Source organism: Harpia harpyja, chromosome 7 (genome assembly GCF_026419915.1).
Source record: "Harpia harpyja isolate bHarHar1 chromosome 7, bHarHar1 primary haplotype, whole genome shotgun sequence".
NCBI classification, from domain to species: Eukaryota; Metazoa; Chordata; class Aves; order Accipitriformes; family Accipitridae; genus Harpia; species Harpia harpyja.
Window position 1 is genome coordinate 45,943,544 of NC_068946.1, and position 23,969 is coordinate 45,967,512.

Here is a 23,969-nt window from a genome sequence, read left to right on the forward strand (position 1 = left end):
CACCACGTGCCTTTTTCAAAAGGTAGAAATTTTGTTCCTTCAGTGGGATAAAATTAACAGCTGAGATACATACAAAGCAGCATACAAAATCAGTCTTTGAAAATATCTGCCCCTCCTCTCACTGCAGGGCTGTGAAACATCAAACCTTAAATTTATGACTCTTACAAGTATGAACACTATTTTTGCTGGGAGCTGAATCAGTGTAGTTGGGGGTGGGGGAGTATTACAAGTAGAGAAATCACAAGACAAGGGGATGAAAAAAGCAAATGCTTTTATAACAGATTAAGTAAATGCTGTTTTTTTTTTTTTTTAAAAAAGTGCTCAGTTCCTAAACGTGATGATATTCCCATCAGAGGTGGATTTGCAGGCAGAGAGCAGAGGACATGAACTGCCAGAGCTGCACATGCAGGTAACGTGTGCAGTCCTTCACCTGGATGGCAGGTTCCTCAGAGAAGAGAGATATGTTGCCAGTTTACTGTTTCATTCTGATAATAGGGGCTGTAGAGAGGGCTCTGCTGGTATAACAAGCATTATTTTTGTGTGAGCTATGTAAAAGTTCACTCTGAGTTATCAGCAGTCAATTACCATGAACCAGCAAAATAAGAGCAAATCCCTCTCCAACTCCAGAGCATAGACTGTAGCTTTGACCAAAATGCAAACATTCACCAGTCATTCACGTTGGTGGTTTCTTTGCAGAGTTAAATCTTGTCTGTAAAGCTACCAAATAGCTGGGACTGAGGAACCAGGACAGCTGGGGTGGTGTGGGATGCCCCTCTTTCCTGTCCATTTGTTGTCTAGAAGCAAGGTTTTTCCATGAAGGATTAAGAAGCTGGGAATGAAGAGAGCTGTAGTATCCTGGCAGCACATCCCGCTCTTGAGCAGGGGAGTTTGAAGCACAGCCAGACTGCTAGTGAATAAAATTCTGCCATCTGTGATGGCAAAAAATTGTGAGACAGAATTAAGGTAATAAGAATTAAATGCTTGTAAATGCAGCCACATAAACCAAATGACAGGAAGTTGAACCTGCAGCAGAGCAAGGGCAGGTGCATGGAAGAGAAGTTCTTTCCATCATTCAGCCATGTGCTAGCCAAAGGATTCCTATAGACTGCATTTAACTTCACACTTTACTATCTGCATTTTTCAGGCCATTCACCAGCCTTTTGACTGACTGCTTGGCTTTGCTCAAATACCATCATTGGCTTTTGAGGGCCCTTGCCTGTGTTTCATGTGTTATGGAGACAGGTCTCCAGCCCGTATGCCTTGCTCCCCACATAACAGTGGTTCATGCTGCAGCTAGAAGGTTGTTTTATGAGCACCATTAAATAGGATGTGCCAACTCTTATAAGGCACCCTTTTATTAGTCATATTACAGCCCATTTTCCCAATTTCCTGAAGCTGAGGAAGATGAGCTTCTCCCAGTTCTACTGTGTGGGCTTGCAACTTTTACTGCCATGTACAAAGGCAACAGAGTGGGCAGCCAGTGCCTGTGATAATTTGCGTACTGAGTAAATCTTCATCAAAGCCATACAGGGACACTCCTGTAATTCACTTATCACTCAAAAGACACATTCTGTTATGCTTTAAGTACATGCACGCAACAGAGTCTACACCACTAGTTTAAAATGGTTAGTGTCACTGTAGTGGTTCAAGCTGATGGATCCAATAAGACTGTTTGGTTAGAGAAAGGTACCACAGGTTTTTTAATCCTTAGTAAGTTTCAGAATGATTCAGAATTGTCACAAGTGATTTATTTATGAGATTCCTATGGTGTAGTGCACAAAGTTGCACAAAAGGCTCAAAGCAGCAGATCAGCGTAAGACTGCAAGTGATATGGCCAGTCACTAAAAAAGCACAGAGGGAAGAGGTAGTGCAACTCCCATTTGAGAAGTAATGAAAGGTTTAGAACCAGTGAACAATTTAGAGGAAAATGTAATGGCTCCTGCATTTATTTAAGTAAATTGCTGAATTTGTAGTATGTATTTTACAGCTATGGAAAGCTCCTCCTGCACCAAATTGTACTGTATTACATTGGTGTAAATTTGAGTAAATCTGCTGATGTAGGAAGAACTTCTCCAAGCCTGTTATCAATATGATCAAGTGCAGAATTTGATTTGCTTACTACAATTACTGAAGTTAACTACATCCAGATTCATAATTACAAATAACTTACATTAAATTTATACTAGAAGAGGAACATGTTTTTGCAATTCATAATGGTAGCAGAAGAAGCACAGAACATGTACATCTGATTCTTCAGTTATAAGCCAACTTTCTCTTCTAGAGGGAATAGTCCCTGAATTACATTTACATGACCTTGAGCTGGGAATCTACACACTCCCTGATGTAAGCGTAGCTACCCAAATCATGTTTCCCTTGAGAGGAGATTATTTTGTGCTATATCAATCTGGTCCATACAGGACTTGGAAAAAGCATCAGATGTTTAGGCATTGCAAATCCTTTTGCCATAGGCAAGGTTACTAATTAAAAAGCGTCAGCATACAGAAGCACCAGATGCAGTCCAACCAAGGATGAATGTCAAGAAATTGGCGAGGAAAAAGGAAAAAGCAAGGAAGAGGTTAGGAAGAGATCAGATTTTTTTTCACAGAATGTTCCCTTTTTTCCCCACTCGTCGTCTCTTCCCAACCAGTTTGGTGGTATCTGACAACATTATTTCTTGCAGCAAGGTGTTTCATCAGCTGTATCTTACCATGGAAGTCACATATTGTGGCATTTCATATGTAGTGTCTGGTCATATCCCACATTTTATTAGGTACAGTGTCGTTGTGTGACGCTTCACTGGTGGCATGCGGTCACATTACAGCTCATCATTACATACATTGTTTTCTATGTTTCTGTTGACGTTTCTACAAGACCTTGAATATGACTTTGGAAAATGTTGTTGAAATATGTTTCCAATTTATAACAACCATCAGTTCTTTCAACTGAAACGGCACTGGATGCATTCTAAGTGTGAATAAATATCAGCTGATGAAGGTTAATTGTGCTGAAAAGTTTTATTATCTCTGCCATGTTAGTGCAGCGAAATCAAGGTAGAAAAGGCAATTTCCTAAAGGGTGTGCAGTGAAGCCAGATTCACAACAGCACTTGAACAGGTGTTTAAACATAAGCACAGGCTGAAGTCCTGCTATAAATTAACCTGAACTTGGGGTCTATGTGACTTCCTAATGCATATTATGAAAAAGATAGATGTTACTGCTCAGAATAGGTTTGTATAGGCGTGGCATAGTAGCAGAGGAAAATAGGGTTGATGGACATCTCTTGCTGGAGCAATTCTATTTGTGTTTGGGTTTTCTTCTCAACCTGCCCTTGGTTCTCTGCACACTTATGTCACAACTCATGGAGTGGAAACAGTGCAAATCAGGTGGGAAAAGAGGGTCCCCATATTTCACTAAATTCTTCTGCATTCTGCTGTAGCCTTCCTTGCTGTGATGGATGTTCACTTTACTGAGTTGGCATGAGCATCCTTTTGGGGCCTGTACTGCAAGACATGACACTTCTCTGACATAGCAAAGGGGTAGAACATATACCCTGGAAAGTTGCTTGTTTCCATTAACATCCTTGTTTTGAACAACTAGCAAAAATGTTGTATGATGGTAATTGTCATGGATTGAACTGACTGGTTCTTTGCTTTTCACTGCTCCCATTACTCAGTGTTTTTAAACTGGTTTTGAGTGGATTAAAACTCATCTCTAGCATTTGCAAAAAGCAGAGTATAGACGCTGGGTGTTTAATAGTTATTCCAAACACGCAGGCAAGATTTTCTTAGCAATCTCTTTAGATTTTAGATTTTGTTTAAAGTGGTCCCTTGCTCTAAGTTAGAAGCATTAATTTCTAGGTAACAGGCACAGATGTCCTTCAAACCTCCAGTAAGTGGTCTCATTAAGTACTTGAGTAAAATGAAGGGTATTGCATCAGATGAAATAGCTGGGAATAAAGAGATATATTGTCTCTTGGATGGAGGGAAACTGCCTGTGTTCTATATCCAAGGAAGACACAGAAGTTGTTACAATGCATGAGAGCTGCCAGATGCTCCCCCAAAAGAAGGGGAGGGGGGTCATTCTTCTTTTCCACTGGTCTAGTAATCAGAAGAGAATTGTTTTTCTTGTCTAAAACCATGGTTGCCTTGATAAATAAAGCCTCAATTCTGGAGCCTGTATGGACCTTCAGCATGGACGTTTTAGGGTATTTGCCTTAGACTTCTGTGTAGCTGACAACTATGACATTTTTAGACATAGTTTGCATGAGTCAGATTTGTGGCTGGATCTCTCTCATGGACTTAATTCAGGTTTTACCACTAATGCATTAGTATTTCCATATCCAATTAATTATACCAAAGCATAGATCATCTTGAAGGAAGCACAAAAATTATTTTTGTGTTATTTCTTCATTTTTTTCCAGGATTCTGTATCTTTGGTTTAGTACATGTTAAGTAATACAATGCAGAGATTATCTCCTTTTCTGGACATATGCAGCACTGGCAAGCTTAGTAAAAGTCACCACAGCTGGATGCAAAAATATTGTGTTAGTATTTGCAATGTCTGCATGCATCTACATACGGCTCCTGTACAGGATCAAGTGATACATTAGCAGTAGTTTGGAGTATGTATGTGAATGGGACAGGTGCTCACAAATTTTGCTCATGCTAAGAATAAAAGAAGAAAGTCAGTTTCCACAAATACGAGAGAAAAGTTGTCCTGTGTAATATGTCAAATTTCAATGAAAAATTGAAGCAGTTCACTCAGTCTAAGCTAGCTAGCTGTTCAGAGTAGGTTGCAGCATGAATTAGGAAATGCACAAGTTATCTGGTGATATGGGGTTTTAATAGTCAGGATTTTTTTAAATCAGTTGAATGGCTGCATTGGAATTAAACATCAAGCCCTATAGGGACTGATTTTCCTGAGCTGTGATTCTGACTCTGGTGTTGCAGTGACTTGGAGTTCATCTTTTCATTGCTGTGGCATTCACAAGTGGGGCTTGGTAGTAATTTATTTCAGGTGCTGTTAGTTGTAGCACATAACCTAGGTGGTTTTTGAATCAGGTTCCTGTTGTAAATTGTTCCTGAAAGATTGTCCTAATCTTATTAATATTGACTGATTCTTTGTATTAGGATTTCCCAGGGATTGGTGGAGTCTAAAGGATTAAAGGCCTCTGAGTCAAGGATGACCTAGATTCTGATAGATTTTATTATGCAAATCCTTACAATCAGAGGTCATTAATGGAAACATCTGAAGCTAATATGAGATAATATATTTGAGTGCTCTCTGAAATTAATGAGTGTTTCGGTTCCAGGTACAGTACAGTTTAAGTATTTCAAAACTGCTTTGATTTAGAAGTGTTCTCAAAAAGTGACTTAGGATCTTAAATGTCCAAATCCTTTTGGCAGCTGCTGAAAGTTGGGTTCTGCAGACACTTGAAAAGAGGGTTTTCCTCTGAAGTCACAGTGGGGGATCGGAAACTTTCTCCTCTGCCCTTTCTAACATGGTAATTTCAAGAAAACAGCAGATTCCTAACAATGAAGCAAGTTCTCAATTTCACTTTCATTTTTGTAAAGGAAATTCCGTGAGCTTTTCTTGTTACCTTAAGTGAAAAAATGAAATATGACAACAGCAAGAAATTAAAAAACTACTGGCTTTCCCAACTTGAAACCGAAGGATTATTGATATGCATGGCCATTTTTCTTTTCTATATTTACAAAGTGCTCTATTAATTGAAGATCTGATAAGCAGAGAAAGTAATATTCCTGAACAACTTGGTCCTCGCCTGTTACAGTCCAGCTGTCCCTACTGTTTGAGTGGGTGCAGGAATCAGATCAAAACCAGGAAGAGTCTGAATGTAATTAGCATATAAAGGCATCAATGCATTTTCCTTTATGGTGGCTTCCCAAAGTTCAGCATGTGGACCTCAGGCCACAAATGAAAAAGCTCTCTATTTGGTTCTTTAAATATGTTTTCATTCTTTCATTTATTTCACAAGCCTGACCACTTAATTATGTTTGTTTCTGTCATTAATAGTTGCCTTTTTATATCATGTCTTTCTCCTGAGAATGTGAAAATATGTGAATAACCTGAGCAAAGACATTCCATTTCAGGCCAGTAATAGGGTAGGCCATTATGATTATGCTATTTATGAATAAACAGAGGCGTTTACCCAAAATATTCAAAGCTGACTCTGAAAATCTAACTGAAAAGCCTTCAAATTAAGCATATGTTTTAAAACTTGTTTTTGAAAGTGTGTCAAGCAAAGAGTCGGTAGCGGAGGTGGGGACATAGCACAGGGAGCTGGGCTCTCCCTTTTCTGATATCATGAGCAGTGCTGGGATGGGTTCTGATTTTGATTTTGGTTTAGATCAGCATGATATCCTTGAAGTCAGTAGCGTGCGTATAATGTAACATTTGATGACTGGCCTTAGGTTTGGACCCTAATTGTGAGAAGCCTTGCCAGCCGGCACTTAAGATGTCCCTCTCCTCCTCTCGTTTTACATGGACATGCAGAATTCACAATCTCAGAAGAAATCCTGTAGGATGGGGATCCAGTGTGCCTCATTTTGAACAGGAACATTTTCACCAGCTCTTTTGCCACCCCCACACAACGTCTGTTGTCTGCTTCATGTGTACCTCTAGGTCCCTTTGAGACAAACTTCTTTGCAGCTCCCTGGAACGGCAGGCAGAATTGCAGCCCTGCTGCCACCAGCACCACAGCCTTTAGACATTTCCCAGCGCGCTGGTGCAATGTGTCATTTCCCGCTCCTGTACTTCTCTGTTACCTTGAAGAATATACCAGCAGAATATGGGTTAATGGGGCAGGCATGGCACAGAAAATAGTCTCTCTGGTGGAGTCATTAGGATTTGCTGGCAGACTGCCAGCTCAGTTGGTGCAATTTTACACTCACTTTTCACAGCAAGCTTAAAGGGGAAACCTCTGTCTGCTTTAAGCCTTTACAGCCAACAAGAGGCTGCTGGGGCTTGCCTGCCACTGTCCAGATCTCTGATGAACAGCTGGCTGGAAATTCTCATCTAAGCACTTACTCAAATGATTTGTTGTTGTTTTGAAATTGGTAGTCAAGACTATTTAAAATTAATGGATCTGCATGGGATTGGTGATATTGCTGTCTCCTACGTTTGGATTTTCCCAAAGTTAAAAAGCAGAGTTTGAGGTGCATTTTGAGGAGGGGGGTAGGGGGTGGAAACCCACAAAAAACCCAAACCAAAAAAAATCCAAACCAAACCCTCCACAAAACCTTTTGCCTGGGAAGGCATAGCTGAGCAGGCACAGTTAGACTTCAGCCAGTACCATACATACACACCAAAGATTTTAGGTCTGTTCTGCAACAGGCTTCAGCTGTGTGTGAAATTAATAGCAGCTGATAGCACACATCTCCTGAAAGGGTTAGGTTATCACAGCTGTAGGGCATTGTAATTTGTTATTTGTGTAAAGAGTTAATCAGAATAATATAATTACTTATTGTCATATAATAAACTGAAATGCACATTAGTTTTTGAAAAAAAAAAAACCTGACATTATATTTATCTCACTTTGTTGCTTAAAATGGAATTGCATCAACCAATTTTTGTTTTTAGCAACTTTTGGTCAGTTTTCATGTGAAACATACAGCCCTAGTTAATACTTACTGATCTGGAATTAGAGAGCAAAAGGGTTAAATCTCAATCCCTCTCTGATTTATATTTCCCTCCCCTCCTTCCCAGCTGTGGACATGGATGGAAGATCTGCAGAAGGAGCTCTTAGAGGATGTCTGTGCTGACTCTGTGGATGCAGTTCAGGAGCTTATCAAGCAGTTTCAGCAGCAACAAACAGCCACCTTGGATGCTACCCTCAATGTTATTAAAGAAGGGGAAGATCTAATCCAACAGCTCAGGTAAGCATCCACCTGGAGGACAGGTGTTGAGAAATCTGATGAATGCTGTGGTTTAGGTGTGCATAAATAGGGAACTCTAAGTTAGGATTAATTGGGAGAGTTTATTAATCCTTTGCTTATTTATGATTCTTCAAAGTCTTTGAGTGTTTTATTGAAATTGCAAGGATTTTGATTTGTGTGGACTGAGTAGTCTGTGGATCAGCATGAGTTCCTGTTTGACAGGGAGATTATTTATAGGCACCGTGAAGTGAATTGAAACAAATGTGTTTCAGGTGAATATTTTTAGTTGGTATTTATAGAAGATTGTTAAATGGTTGTAAGCTGAGGCCTCATGATTTATATGGTTACTCCTGATGTAGAAGTGTATGCCTCTTAATAAAATATACGTGTCTAACAATCTTCATTCTCATTTTGCATGCAGCACCCTTCTATTTATCTTTGTATATGTGGGGTTTATTCATACTGTCAAAGAGGGTCTTATACTGCCAGTTCGACTTGCATTATGAATTAAACCAGCTCATTTTACCTGATTTAAAATACATGAAGAGACTGGCTCCAAGAAGTTGGGGGTTTTTTGCTTTCTCAGTCTGTAAGCGTAGTAGAACGAATGTTTGCAGAGTAAGCTTACACAAAACTTGTAGTTGTGAGATCTCTCTCATTTGTTCTCATATACAGTGGTTTTCTGTGGCTTTAACTTCGCTGACAGCACTGGAGTTTTCCTGCCTTTTAGTGATATTACTGAGCTCAAAACCAAGTCCAATACATCACTTATTCTTTAGATCTTTGTACTGTTACAGATTGCCCTTATCTACATGTACATAGTGTGTATGTCCTGTATACATATATAACATGCAGGTCTGCCAGGTCTTATACATTTCACCAGAGACTGTCCCAGAGAGTTATGTCATCCTTCTCACCCCGAGCTTTCCTAATCTGATGCCTTCAGTTCTCACATGAGAAGTGCAGGAAACCATAAGTCACAATAGGAAGAGCCTAAAGTGCTCTAGAACAAAGTAGATAAGGAAGGGCCCTGGTGGAGCTTTGCCCTTAAGAGCCCTCCTGGAGTCCCTGAGTCTTCTACAGCCATGTGCTGAGCTTTCCTCTATACTTTTTCCTATCACCCTGAATGCAGAGTCTTCTCCACTGGGTCAGAGAGGAGAAAAAAAAAAAAAAAAAAAAAGAGATATTTGAAAGGACTTCTCTAGGTTTTGTCATTCAGCCCTAGGCAGCCTCTGTAAATTCCTAGTCTTGTTGTATGTGGCTTGCCTGCATCACAGGGGGAGAGCGAGGGACCTGACCTGTGGTATTGCTTGCCAAGATCAGAGTTGGAAAGGAAGGATCGGGAGCAGACATAGCTAGGCTCCATCCATCCATTCATCTTTGCTGATGAGATAAATAGGAAGGAAATAGGCTGTGTTTGGTAAGTGAGCTGCCAGAAAGAGGGGGTTTTAGATAAGAATGTATGTACAGCCAGCCATAACAGGTCAAAGGTCTGTATGGCAATTTCCCTTTAAGCAAAGAAACTTTTTGCAAAGTTTAGTGCATTTCTATGAGATCACAAAAATGGCAGTGAAATTCTGGATTAAATATTTTTTTGTTGTTCATCCCACCTATTGGCATAACATCATTTCAGCATGAACACCCATGGACAAGAGCCTGAAAGGGACCCTGTATAAGACCATCAGGTGGAGTGTGGGGTGGTTTGTGGGGTTGCAGAAAGTGTCTGTATTGAAGGAGTCCTGGTGCTGCCTGTGGGATTCGCCTAAAAGCTTTTTGCCTGCGCTTGAGTCAGTAGGAAAGCAGCATGTGGGGTTAGAGAGTGGCCAGGGCAATTTTTGGAGCTGAGAAGTCAGTGGAGCATCAGTATGAACAGCAGTTATTGGAGAAAGGCTGGTGTAGTGGCTGGAAGGTCATGCAGAGGAAGAGGTGAACTGAGAGGTAGCGCGTGGGACTTTAGCTTTTTTTAATGTAAACTTAGTCAATTCTTAGTTTCAGTCTTTGAAAGGTAAGGGTGGCCTCAGGTTTGAGACTTTTTTTGGAACTGGTGTCATGCCTAAACATTTGTGAGATGCCAAGACAGGTTTTGTGGCAGCTGTATTTAACAAAGAAATGTTGTTTTGGGGTCTGGCTTGTATTCTGGGCAGTGAGCAAGGTGGAACAGGGTGAACATGTTTGTGCAAAGTGATCCCCTGCTTCTGATAAAGTTAAGACCAAACACAGAGAGAGCAGTTGTCTGAAGGATAGAAGCCCTGAATGCACACAAAGATTTGCAGAGCTGACCTGTCAAGACGATCTCTAATTCAAGTGTTGGTTTTGAGCACTCTGACTAACTGCAAAGCCTGTAATGCAATCTTTCAAAAAGTGAAGCAGAACTGTGTGAGAAAAACATGAAACCACTTCTGTGTGTGCCCATTTTAGAATTCGTGCCCATTTGTGCCAGCTTTTGTGGCTGCTGGCAGAAGTAAAGAACACACAGTTAAAGGAAAGGAGGAAAAATGAGAATTGCTGCAATCTTTCCTTAACACAGCATTGCATTTCTCAGTGTGGATCGCCTTGTACCTACCGTGAAGAATAGCTGAAGATTGCAAATGCTACAACAATGAAGAGAATGAAATACACTGCTCTTATCAAGCATGTCATAGCACAGGTTAAAACCAATAAAATTAATGGGGCTTTGAAAAATTTTACGTTTCTCATCCTTATCTCTGAGAGAACAGATATTGGTTTAGAGAAGATCGTTTTGTGTAACAGCACTCTGTGTCTCCTCCTGATAGCTTCAGAAAAGCTCAGCTGCCTGAACTAGTTAAATACAATGCCTGGGACTGCTCTTCACAGAAGCTCTTCAGGGCCTTCAGTGACTCTGCATCAGGAGATCATACCTATCAGGAATGAAACAGGCCTGTCTAGCAACACTGTACATGTCACTGGTAGCATTGGAAACACTGTTTTCACTCTTCCTTATCGGTGTTTTACTGAGGTGATCATTGTTCTCAGCAGTCAACATGAAGCAAATCTTCCAAACTGCATTTCTAGGAGTACTGCTGGGGGCAATATTTCTGCACATCTGTGAAAGGCAAAACAATGACTTGCTCCAGCAGGATGTGAAAGAACAGGAATGTTAGGGGCAAAAAAAAGACAGTGAAAAGTTATGTATCTTGCCTTCTTTACAGTAGTTCAGCATATGAGCTTTTGGTAACGGGTATGTTTCACTAAGCTTTCTCTCAGTTAAAGCACTGAAAGTGGTTTCAGGAGCACAGCGTTCATTCTGAACAAACTCAACAGCAATGCACTAAGCCCAATTTTATGTTCCCCAAAGTTTATTTTGTATTTTTTCCCAATAATTTCCCTGCATTTTATAACTCTAACTTGTAACCTTTCAAGGACTAGTAAGGATCTTTTATCAATTCTTTCCCAGAATTTCTCATCACCAGACAGAGCAAGAAATCTTGTGGCGGGGGCATCCAATCTCAGAAGTTTCTTTCTGAAATCAGACTATATAGGGATTGTCAAGGCCTTGTCTGAGGAAACTGTGAAAAAATACCGGATTATTACGCTTAGATTTTTGTATTGCATCAGCCACTGAAATGCAAGTATGGCTTGATTTGAAGAGTGAAATGTTTAATGAGAAAGAATTTCTAAAACCAAGTGTGTCTTTAGATCCCGTGAGAGATTATTCAACACCAGTCTTGAATAATTCATTGCGTCATTTAGATAATATATGAATAGTAATAATCCTGCATTTGAATGAAGACATATTTCATGTCCTTTTATAGAAGACAGGTGCTGACTGAAGGAAACAGAACTTGATTGAATGTGGTCTCAGATTCGTAGTTTCAAAAGCTCCCCTTGCTATCTTCATTCATCCTTCCTCTGTACAGCTCTAATGTGGAGGTGGAGAGAGACCTTGTGGTCACCAACAAGGTGAAAACACAAGACTGACAGAGTGGGGCAGAAACCATATCACCTGCAGAGAGTAATATTGGTGTAATTTTCCCTTATAAGCAAGGGAAGTTGATAGTGCTTGCTTCAGAATAACGCTGAGCATCTGAAGTTCTGCGTATCAAACAAAGTATTTGAGGAAAAAGAGGTGAAACACATCCAAAGAGCAAACTACTATGCAGTTAATAGTATTTTGTATTTTTAATTTTATTCTTAGGCTTCAGATGTTCAGGCAAATGCTTGTTCTGTTCCTTCAAGACACACAATAAAACCAGAATAACGTGTGTTTTGCTGCCTTAGAACCTCAAAGGTGTGTTTTAAACTTACCTTTTTGTCAGTGTGTAGTTTCAATTTAAGGCACCTTACTGTTTGTCTGTGTGTAGTTTCAATTTAAGGCATCTGCAAAAGGTTATACTTTTTTTTTTTTCTCAATTATGCTCACTGACAGTGTTCAATTAACATTTAAGTTGACTGTACGTTGTTTTGATCTGACCCTGCGTGATGGTAATTTGCAAAGAGCAAAGCGCAAGCATTTCAGTCAAGTTCTGTAGAAAACTATGAATGCTTTGCTAGATGTTTATGGAGGGAAAATTCAACCCAGAAAATGGAAATAAAACCCTAAAAATAGGGAACACGCTAGCACTCTGCCACAGTGGGGAGACTCCACAGGCACCTCTACTCAGCAGCCCAGGTTAGCTGGTCAGAAGAATGGCTCCCAGCTGCATTTGGTTCCTGTGGGACAATGCGGTGACCTGGCAGCATTACCTGACATTTTGCTTGTCTTCCAATGTTGTCAGCTGGTTTGCTGCACACGTGGGAGTTTGTTGTTGCACCAATAGTCAAGTATATGCTGTTGGGTTTGTAATTATGTGTCCCCCCACCTTCTCCAAGGCAGAACTGGAGATTGATGGGAAATACTGACGGTAAGACCTCATGGCTTACCCACTTCATCCTGTTATCCTACCAGTGTGCAGGTCTTTCCAACAGTGTATTTGATAGGGTTTTCAGTTGGCTTGGTTTAAGTATACCAAATAATGCAGCTGTTATCACATGCCTTTGAGAGGAATGGATGGAGACAACCACTGCATCTAAATCTTGTTTTAGCTGAAGTACCAAAGCCAGGATTAAATTATGGCTTCAGATTTTCCTTTCTGGTTCTTGTTAAAGTTGGGGGACCTTTTGTGGCACATTGGAGACTAAATTTCAGCTGTCTGTAAATGTCTTAAATGTCTGTGAAGGCTCTTTATCCATAAAACACTCACCAAAAAAATTTACTGAAGATGTAACAGACTGTAGTTGAGCCCATTAATATATGTGAAAGCACAAATAGAAAAGAAACTGTCAGGATTGTCCTATGTCCATGCTAAGACTTCTTTCAGGTACAGCAAACTTCCCCTTGATCCTAGCCTACCAGTTAAAAGGGCTAGCTCCCTTCTGCTGCCTGTATATGGAAGGTGTAGATGGAGCAGTATTCGACCTGTCACAGGCATGTCTCATTTCACTTACCCTAGTGAAAAGACAAGTCACAGTCTGTTTTACAGTGTTTGAAAGGTGTTTTCCTTCAGTGGAGTTTTTTGCACTGTATTCTGCATCTATTGCTGTACTACATAATCCAGAGGAAATCAAGACATCCCTACCCCTTGGTCTTAAATGCTGGTAATTCTGATTCAATTAGTCTGTAAGTAATAAAGAAAATGCACAATATTAACTCGTAAAGGTCCAGGTGGCTACATAGCATCTCTGAGCTTGGTGTGAGTGTAGGCTGGAGCAGGTCACTCTGTAGGATTAAAGGGGATTGCCAGTCAGTCTCCTCAAGAGAGCCATTGAGATTGATGTGTCGTTCTCCTCCCCTTCTCTTCCCAAGTGTGTAAGGTCACAGTGTCATGACACAAGAAAGGATGATCCCCTTGTTCAAACTTTGTGCCAAGCTCAGGAGCTGCAGGATTTCAGCAAGTAGAAGAGATGAGTGTTGCATACACCTTACCTCAGCCCTTTGTGCTTCAGTTTGCTTCTCAGCAGCACGCAGAATCACAAATGTGTAGTTCTTGCTCTTTTGCCTGCCTTAAAGCTCAGCTTTAACCATGCTCTCTGCCTTGCTACAGGGACTCTGCCGTTTCCAACAATAAGACTCCACACAATAGCTCCATCAGCCACATTGAATCTGTCCTTCAGCAGCTCGACGAGGCCCAGGTACAGATGGAAGAGCTCTTCCATGAAAGGAAGATCAAGCTAGACATTTTCCTTCAGCTCCGGATTTTTGAACAGTACACCATTGAGGTAAGAGCTGGCTGCATGACCTGAGAGAGATAGAGCTGTGGGAGAGGGAGTATAGGTAGACATACTCTGTTAGGATACACCTGGAGCTGTTTGATTGTGCTCAGCTCTCCAGTGAGGAAGAGAGAGAGTTACAACCAGGTTTTAAATTCAGCATGTTGAAGCTAAAAATATGCTTTAGGATATACTGCTAGAATGCACTGAAATAGATTTGTGTCTGCTTAACTGACTATGCTGAGAGTCTGCCTGCTTTGCAGAGAAGCTTTATAAGATGCCCCTGTTGTAACTCTTTATTGACACTAGTCACTCAGGGATTTAGTTCTGTATCGCTTATTAGTGAGGTTTGTCTCTTCAGATACACACGCAGATGCATACAAACAGATACATGCTTGGCTTTAAACCACTGAGTGAAAAAACATGTTATGCATGAAAGGAAAGGATATTTAAAAGATGGGCTTTCTAAGCATCGCAGTGGGTTTATTTAAAAAGGAAAGGAAAAAAAGGGGGAAAGTTAAAGGCTATTTTTATGTCCTTGTGCAAAAAAGGTCTTTCAGTTCTATTTTGTAGTTCTGTTTTGAAATCAGATAGATGCACTGGATGGAAAACTCATCAAAACATTAATAATTGAGGTATTCTTGGACAGAGAAACTTTAAAGAGACTCCAGCCAATCTCATTAATTACTTGCTGTAATTCTGATAGGACATGATGTGAAAAGAACAACATGTAAATTAACTTGTGCACAAAATTCATGAAAGCCGTGTGTCAGCGCTTATGTCCCTTCTGGGCTATGTTCCTCCCACTGTATCCCACTGGTGCTTGTTCAGTTCATGGAGCACCTTTAAGTGTTTTATGATGGTATTCCTGAAGGTATTGTTTGTAAATCTGCAGTAATCTCAAGGTGGGTACTGGTATTTAATGGGAGCCTTAGAATGCTGTGTTATACTTTGTAAGTATTTATTTTGAGACATGGCATAATGATTTATAGTGGAATAAAAGGCTGGAAACAGAGGGGTTTATGTGTCTTGATCTATAATTGGATGCCAGAGATAGAAATCAGTGAGGAGTATCTGAGCTTTCCTGTCGTGACTGTGTAGTTAGGTATTACACTGAAGTCAGTTCCACAGTGCTTGTTATTTATGTAAATTAGAATAGTTTCATTTTACTTGCCAGATATACACAGCCCCCTTGATACTGAGAGACAGTATTCTTTGTGAGTATGTGTGTATAAGTATAAATGTATGTATTTCATGTCAGATAACATACTTTGCCTTAAGAATGCTACATAGTATCTCCTATATTTAAATAGAAGATTTTTTGATACAATTGTGTGGCAAATGTTGAATAATTGAGACTTTTACTCTAAAGATATAAATGGGGTGTGAATGCATATACTTGTACATACCTATAAATGACACCTGTGTTTTCCAAAAATGAAGCAAAAAACCTGAAAAACAGTATGTGCTTCTGGAACACCCAAATGTGTCTGTAGGCAGTATGTGGTGAACCCATGTGAGTCATTCATTAAGATCCCAGCCTGTTTCACTGCAAGTTCTAGGTCAGAATCTAGAATTATGATGATTTAAGGAAAGACCTAAAAAAAAAATTTAAAAAAATCACTGTTTCCAAATTCTTTTTCTTTGTACATAGTCTTTCCATCAAAGATCTCAAAGCCTGTTACCACCATGGATTGCTTTACTGATGGGGCAACTGAGGCATCAGGAGATGATGTGGCTTATCCTAGTCCCCTCCATATGTGGTGCCAGAGATGAGAATACTATGTGGACCCCTGTTTTGCTTCTGCATGAATCCTATGTATTCACATTTGGAGTGGCTGTGATACATTAAGATATTTAAAATTGGAAATGTGCTTCATAGTCTTCTAAAATCAGATTAGCTAGAAAGGATTTTAAAGAAAATCACCACTTAGTTGTCACTGTAGATTTGCTATTTTTTATCGTAAGAACATCTGAATTCCCTCTGCAAGATTAATATTACAAGGATATCTGAGAACATGTTTCATAGGGAGTCTATGGGCAGATGATTTTATTTAGAAAGCTACCTCTTTCTGAAAAATATTTTTTATTTTAGAATAATTATGACATTTAATTTATAACTGAACACACAATAAAAATATTTCCAGGTCAGTATCTTAAATTTTATAAGTACATTTAGTGCTTACACGAGAAAAACAGTTTGATGGATAATAAAAAGGCAATTTGAAGTAAAATATTAAATGACATGTGTATGCTATGCATTTCAAACAACAGCTGAATTGGCTCAAATTGACACAATAATGATCCTTAGAAAGTAGATTGCAGTCGGTTGCCTCAGCCATATAATAAGGATTCCACGTCAGTAGGAAACTGTTATCAAAATTAACAAAATTATCTCATGCCATTGTTGAGAAGCAAAAAGATTTTTTTCATTGCCATAATTAAAAAGCATGTCGTATTTCTGATGGTTGACTATTCCAAGCTTTTAAGGGAAAAAGATGACAATATTTAAAACAGGAAATTAAGTATTTTTTCTACTAAAGACAAGTACCTTGAGCTATGACTGGACATGTATTTAGGTTTTAATTTTCCATAATAGCCTAGATCCTGCATAGATTAAGAAAAGTGAAATAATGTGTACCAGTATGATTGTCAAATGAATTTCTCCTTTTCTAGTCTAGATAAGCCCCCTTCCATCTGCCCAAAGAACAGTACCATATTGAACACATCCCGAACAAAACCCTTCACACTGCTGCAGCCATGTTGATCTCTCTCCTTCCTGCACTCACACAAACAGTCTGTCAAAAGTGGGCCCTCCACCTCCCAAACTGGAACACCTTTGTCCTCTTTGCTGCTTCTGTCGTCAAGCATTGAGTTTCCCATTTTTCCCCCTCAGGTCTGTGTTCTCACCCTTGGTTCTCAGGTTTTTGTGCTCCAGGGAATCCCTTATGATGAGGACCCTTCCATGGGCACTCTGGTGAGAGGAAAAACTTGCATTTCTCTAGTGGAAGCCAGAGAGATGCAGCTGTGGGAGCCCACCTGCTTCCAACAGCTTTAGGGAAGGCTGCGCATTACATCTCAGTCTCAGGGAATAGCTACATCTCATGTTGTCTCTTTCCATTCAGTTTTGGTACCAAACTTTTTTGAGTCTGTTGATTTTTCCCTACTGTCCTCTCTCTCTCTTCTTTCTAATTAATAATGCAAACTGAAACTGTTGGGAATTTTTCAAACTCACAAATGGCAATTGAGTGATTGGCCTTTAGTTTTATTTAGAAAGTGCCTGACTGTCATTTGTTCTTTGGAAACTTTCCTATTTTTACTGTTCTCCTCGGATATTGAAATCCATGACACAGATCTCCCTTTCCTCTGGCACTCTTTCCTAAACTTGCACTGTACCCATCTGCTTTGTAGCCCTCCTGATTTTTGAGCTTTTCTATAATCTTCTCTTCTTGACAGAGGTTTGGAGTCCAGACAAACTTCAAAATTAATGATTACTGCACGAGCAACACTTACTTCCATCTATTTAGGCATCATTGGACCTTTTCTTGTATTTCAGTGAAATCTGCCAACTATTGTTGCATTTGTCTTCAGGAAAAGTAATTTATGTAAAGAGAAGCCACCTGCCTATTTCTTTGGCAGGGCAGACCAGCTGCATTCATTTAGGACTTCTAAGGACTTCTAAGCCGCACTGGCAGCTTTTGTGTTGTACTTGAGTCAAGGCAGGTTTGGCAGATACGAATTTGGATACAAACCCACAGGCACATAGCATGTGCTGCCTGTTCTTTCTTGCCTTAATCTCATTATATTGACTGATATTTACACTCTGGGTTCTTGGGGTAAATTATGAAATCCAAACTATGACAACACCTGGAAACAGACATAACAGAAACATGAGAGCGCCTAGCTATCCCTATGGGAGACTATTCTGCCTTAGGTTTTAAAACCATAAAATGACAACCCATTCTTTATTTAGCAAATGTGTCTAACTTTGATGCCTGATATGGTTTATTACTTTACCAAGTCATTGCGCATTTCAAGACAAGATGGGATCATTAGGATTATATGGTTGGTCTTTCTATGAGATACAGACTTCAAGTGAGTTCGTGCAGCCAACCAAGTAACTCGGGAGATTAATGCAATATGTATGTGGTAGCTGATCCACTACAAGGAAATAGGGTGTAAGACTCAAGGGACAATAGCTGGCAGACATTAGCGGCAGTGCTGGCACCACACTGAGTGCATTATACATATGAAGCACAGCCTTATTGCAGAGTTACATCCTCAGTAAAATCTGTCAAGTATACTTTGTCCCTTGCTTCAGAAATTGTCATTTAAAGCCTTATTAACCATTATTTGAACGAATGCTAATATACAGTAAAATGCTGAGTAAATGCATAAGAAATGAATGGTAAAATGTAGAGTTGCATTCCCTAACAAAATTACTGCCATCCAGAGTTTTTCTGCATATTTTTTCATTTGTAGAGAGATGATCAAATTCACCTGTAGGCCTCTGTAAAACTCTGTGACTGAGAACAGGAATGATCTCAGCCAATACCTGTCTGGCAACAGTTGTTGGTTACCTCCAAAGAAACTTCCCTTTCCCTTTCCCAGAGCTGCCCAGCTCCTTCCCTTGTGTGTGTTGTTTTGTTTCCTGCAATGCATATGGATCTGTGCAATGCTAGACAGAGTCTATGCACTGTAGTCTTAGAGCAATGTGGTTCCTAGGCCAAGACATAGTCTTGGAAGGGATTATGGAGGTTCCCACTGTACAATATAAATTTGATCTTGTATGCTGTTTGTTATCTTTCAAAAAGCCCCATGACCACTAATATCTTCACCTGCTGGATATCTAATTTTCCACCATTCAATCTCTTTGGCTCCATTTCACCTGCTAATTAAATTTTTCAGCCTTGATTTCATTTGCTGGCTCTTCTGGCTGTTCGCATCCATCCCTGAGCATGAGTTTAGAAGGGAACAGGAGCCAGCTTTCACAGTAGTTTACTTCACTGATTCACAACTCACTTTAGTTTCCTATTCCAGGTTTATAAAATTAGCAGAATCTTTCAAATGAATTAGCTGCCTGCGTTGAAGGTACAAGATGTTTTACAGCCCCTCACTGACTTATAGCTGACACTCAGATGTGAGCAAAGAAATGAGAGTTACAGAGATCTTGAGATAGATTTGTAAGGGCATGGTAAGAAAAAATTCAGCCTCTTCTGTTCATAAGCTGGAATCCTATAAAGTCTCATGCTTAGTGAGCTTTCGTTTTTCTTTTCCATATATACCTAGTTTCCAAACTGCGTGTCGCTTAAGATTAAGGAAAGGCAAGTACTAAGCTGTTCTGGGCACCCTGTCTTTTGGAGCTGAATTCCATTTTTTATCCTGATATTTTAGGGATTCAGGAGCCAAAAGCACTGGAGCAGAATCATCACTGTGACAGCCTTTTCACACTTCAGTGGCCCGGGTCCCCACTAAGCCAGTGTGGCATCTCTGTCATCAAAAAAACAGGTGACAGTATTGTCGTACTGCACAGTGTCAGCCCAAACTGAGGCCTGAGAAGGAGGAACAGCAAACTTTCTGCTTACATGATCTGTAGAAGTGACAGTTTCATTCACCCTTTCCTACCTACATCTCTTCTACCATATACCTTCAGTATTAGTCTGCCCATAGATCCACTTATACTGTCACATCCAGTCCTCTGCTCTTCCAGCCTGCTCTGAACGCTGAAGCAGAGCCAAGTGCTGTTGCCCCTGGCATCCCTGGTGCCCAATCTCTAGTATGCCTTAGACATCTGGTCTCCCCTACTCCATTATAACCCCTTTCTTTCTGCACTCACAGACACTCCCTCAGCATCCAGGAGTCAGAATTATCTTTTTTTGATTCCTTCCTGGATCATATCTGACCTCTCATCTCATCCATCCTCACTCTCTCTTCATCCCAGCTGTATGGCTGCCACCTTTTCTTCTCTTGAAATGAAGTAGATATTCCCTTTTCTTGATTCTGAGCTCTGTACAGATCTGCCCTGTGCCTGTGTGACTGTTCTTCCTGTCCTGCCACATCCCCATGCTCTACCCACTCTTCTTGCCTTTGCTCCTCCTCCTACTTGCCCCATCATTTCTCTTGCAACCTGCCTCCTACATTTGCTTGTTCTTCCCAAGCGTCTTTACTCTTTTTCAGTTCCCTCTTGCGAGCCCACTCTCTTTAATAGCTTCTGCTCTCAGGATAGAACTTTATTTCCCTCCTCCTCATATGCCCTTCCTCAGCCCATATTTCAAAATACCAGCTCCTATGTGATTCATTCGCCATATAACATTTATTTTCTTTTGCTTGATTCCTCATTTCCCCTCTCCACCTCCTTCAATTGGCAAACAAAATTTTCTGGTTGGCATTAAACACGATGACTTCAGGTGTCAAACACTGAATTAAGGCCAAGCAAGCAGCATTCTAGGCTCAGCAGCACCATTTTGTAGAAAAACTCAGCAGCAGCATCAAGAAAAAGATACTTAGGATTTAGATATTAAATTATTGCAGATGTGCAATTGCCTGCACATCAGCTGCTGCAGCTTGGGTAGGCTCTTTGGCCTAATTCACAAGCAGGCTGCAATGTAGGCATGAGATGGCTGGACTGCTACTGTTGTTATTATTACTGCTATTACTTTTCACCTGCGTACCTCTTCTCTATACCTCTCCTCTTTCTCCAGGGTTGAAGATGAACATGTCTCTTTCCCTTTGGTCATGTTATCTGCTGGTGTTGCAACACGGTAAATCCAGGAAGCAGCAAATGCAGAAGTGGGATTTTTGGTATATTAGGTTGCTGCTTTAGGAGGTTTCCTGCCTAAAGAGTATGTGGTCTAGACTGTGGTCACTGTGTCTGCATGAAAAACAGACCTGGCTGACATAGTCTGTGTATCTATTATAGCCTTGTGATAGTAGCATGGAGCTCAGCACAAACCCAGTGTTTCCTCATGTGCTGAAGTTAACTCTTGCTCTGCCTCCACTGCTCTGATAAGGGTATCTCAGTTATTTAATACTAGACTGGGTTCACTGCCAGCATTAGTTCCCCTCCCATTATCATGGCAGCAGGAGCATCTATTTCAGGTGAAGAATGAAGAACTGTGCTTTCTAGGCTCACTGTCAATCAATAGCTTTGTTGTGTCTTTCTGTTTCATTAGTAGTCTGGGGTCACTTGACCTTCCTTTAGTAATAGGGAGCTGTTTCTTGGCCACCACCAACCTTATATGACCTGCAAGGAACGAGCATGGCTCCTTCCAAGGAGTCAGACAGAGTGTGGCTGACAATGAGGCATGTGTGCAGCTTTCCTTGGAACAGTGTGGGCACCTGCAGATAAGTCTGCTGCTTTTGCTAATGCAGACCTGTGCACTGCCACCGTTGCTGCTCTCATGACCCTTCTGCTTTGGTATGATTTCTCTCTCATGCCGCAGTGGAACAGAGCAGAGCTCAGGGCTTCTCTTTTCTCAGGGCATGTGAGGGATGCTAAGGTCTATTTAGAATCACAAACACTGGGAAGTAAACTGAATAAACATAAGAAGTGCTGTCAGTTCTTCCCACCAAAAATCTAGCAGATGAAGAGAGTAAACTCTCACCAGCCATTCTTCTGGGTCAGAAGGGAATTAAACAAGTTCATGGCCAAGTGAGCCTCATTTATGAGACAATTCCTGACACAGGCCCAGTGCAATTGGCTCTTACCACAGCGTAGGAGATAGGACACTTTTGTCTAATGCAGTCCAAGTTTCACCATAGATGTCAATGCCTGATCAATCTGTGAAAGCATCCGAAGGCCCTTTTTAGACTTGAAAAATATACATCTGTAGTTAACAGAGCTGCCTAATTACAGCTTGTTCCTGAAGAAAAATAAATCAATTTCCCTGTACCCAAGTCAAACCAGTTAGGGATTCAGATTCAGACTCTGGGACCATTTCCAAATGGTCCAGTTTGAAGTACAGAAACTGCTGGGATTTTGAGGCATTGGCTGTACAGACAGAAAAGGAAATGTCTTAATGAGATATGCAAAGCAGCATTATCTCTGGGATAGGGCACCAGATTGGGATTCAGGAAGGCTGGGTTGTTATCACAGCTCTGCTATTGCTTCTTTGCTTTGTGCTTTAGATTCCCTTCTAGCCATCTGTTTGTCTCAGTTACTCAGAGCAATGTACCCAACCTTCTTGTACACACTTCGCCTGAGAAATTTGGTGATGTTCTACCTCTCGCTGTGCCTGACTCCTTCCCCTCTTCCCCTAACCCAGCACATGGCATGATTGTCATCCTTCATCAGCCCCCACTCAGAGGCAACTTCCCACCTTCCTTCCTTCTCCCCTCCATTGGTGGCTGTGCTCCTGGCCCTGACAGAGCTGGCACTGGGCTAACAAGCCCCACTGGACCTGTCCGACTGTCTAGAGCCACTCAGATGCAATCTTAACCCCTGTTCCCGGTCCTGGCAATATGGCATAGAGCACCATGGGCTCGCCTTGCATCCTGTGTTGTTTATCAGCTCGTGTCCTGACAGCCTATGCCGTCCTTTCCTCTTTAATTGGAACCACTGGTTTGAACTGGGGAGTGTGGATAAAGGAGCATAAACCCTTCAGTGCCTTGCAATGGCTAATAGCACAGGTAGATATTTAGGTGCAGCTCCTCCTGTGTGGGGAGCCTGGTGAAAGCTGGTGGCCGACACGAGCACGAGGAGCACTGGTTGCCCGGGAGGCAGTCCTCTTGAGTGTTTGTAGATGCCTCTCTGCTACAGACCTGTCTTGGACGCTCAGGCTGTCGCGTTGCAAAGTTGGAGCGACTCAGGTTCGTGGATTTCCTTTGTCAGAATTAAGGTGAAACGACACCAGGGGAGTTCAAACAACAATCAACATTTATTCAACCTAGCTAACCTTGCCCAAGTACAAGTGAACTTATCAATATGAACCTTGCAACATGTCATTAAGCCACTGTTTGAAAAGAGAAGGGAGGTGTAGAAAAAGAAATGGAATATGGAACTGTATCAGAAGGAGAGGCCTCCTGTTGAGTCACGAGGTTCAGAGCAGACCCCCTTGCTTTCTGGACTCCTTCTCGAAGAGGAGCCCAAGGGCAGCTAGATCCACTCCTAGTCTCAGACTTGGTCAAAAGGATGAGGTGTAGGGACTGTGGAAAAGAGAGAAGGAAAAGAGGGAGAGAGAGAAAGAGAGAAAGAAAGAAAGAAAGAGAGAAGAAAAGGGTTTCACCAGTCCTGAGTCCAGCGTTGGTCCAGCCAGCGTAGAGATCCAGTTCCGGAGGGCGTGCACTGAGAACTCGTTCTCCCTTCTTTTATAGTGTGTTAGTTGATGGTCTCGACATGCGCAGTTCCCATTCCCGGGGTTCTCTGGAATTGGTCAGTGAGCTTTGGGGGGGTGTGGTTCATTGCAGAGTTGCCTCTCTTTCCCTGCTGGCATGACCGCTTAAGATAGAAGCACAGTCCCATCTTCCGTGGGGCCTCCTCCTCCAGGCGCATATGCTGTGCTCCTTCTCCTGGTGACTTAAGATAAGGAATTGCGGCTTTGGAGAAGCACGGTCCCACCCTCCATGGGGTCCTCTCCTCCGGTCACATTGTCCTGTTCACAAAACTCCAGCGTTTTTACAGAGGCCATTTTCTCCACCAAAGTTCTTTAATGACTGTTTGAGACATTGACTATAATTTGTCAGACTGTCACACAGGCCTAAGGGGCAAAAAGCAGTATGGTCAGGATCAGCCATTTCCCCATGCTCGAGTGGAAATTATTGTAGATTTAATGATAAAAGCAATGCTGATCAGTGTCCTTTCCACAGCCAAGTGGAAAAGTTAGTAAGAGAAACAGCACCACAGCAGAGAGGTTAACCCAGGTAGTTTTGC

The 23,969-nt window shown here is 41.2% G+C and overlaps 1 protein-coding gene across 13 annotated transcripts in view; it reads left to right on the forward strand.

The window, feature by feature from the left end:
* KALRN (kalirin RhoGEF kinase) overlaps positions 1 to 23,969 on the forward strand; it is a 534,490-nt gene that overhangs the window by 318,276 nt on the left and 192,245 nt on the right. For all 13 annotated transcript variants that reach the window (XR_008236018.1, XR_008236019.1, XM_052792838.1 and 10 more), the window contains exons 12-13: positions 7,725 to 7,894; positions 13,936 to 14,110. Coding sequence is in view for 11 of the 13 variants with exons in the window: in XM_052792838.1 (XP_052648798.1) it covers positions 7,725 to 7,894; positions 13,936 to 14,110 (345 nt within the window). In the remaining 2 variants the exon portion in view is untranslated. The remainder of the gene's footprint in view (positions 1 to 7,724; positions 7,895 to 13,935; positions 14,111 to 23,969) is intronic.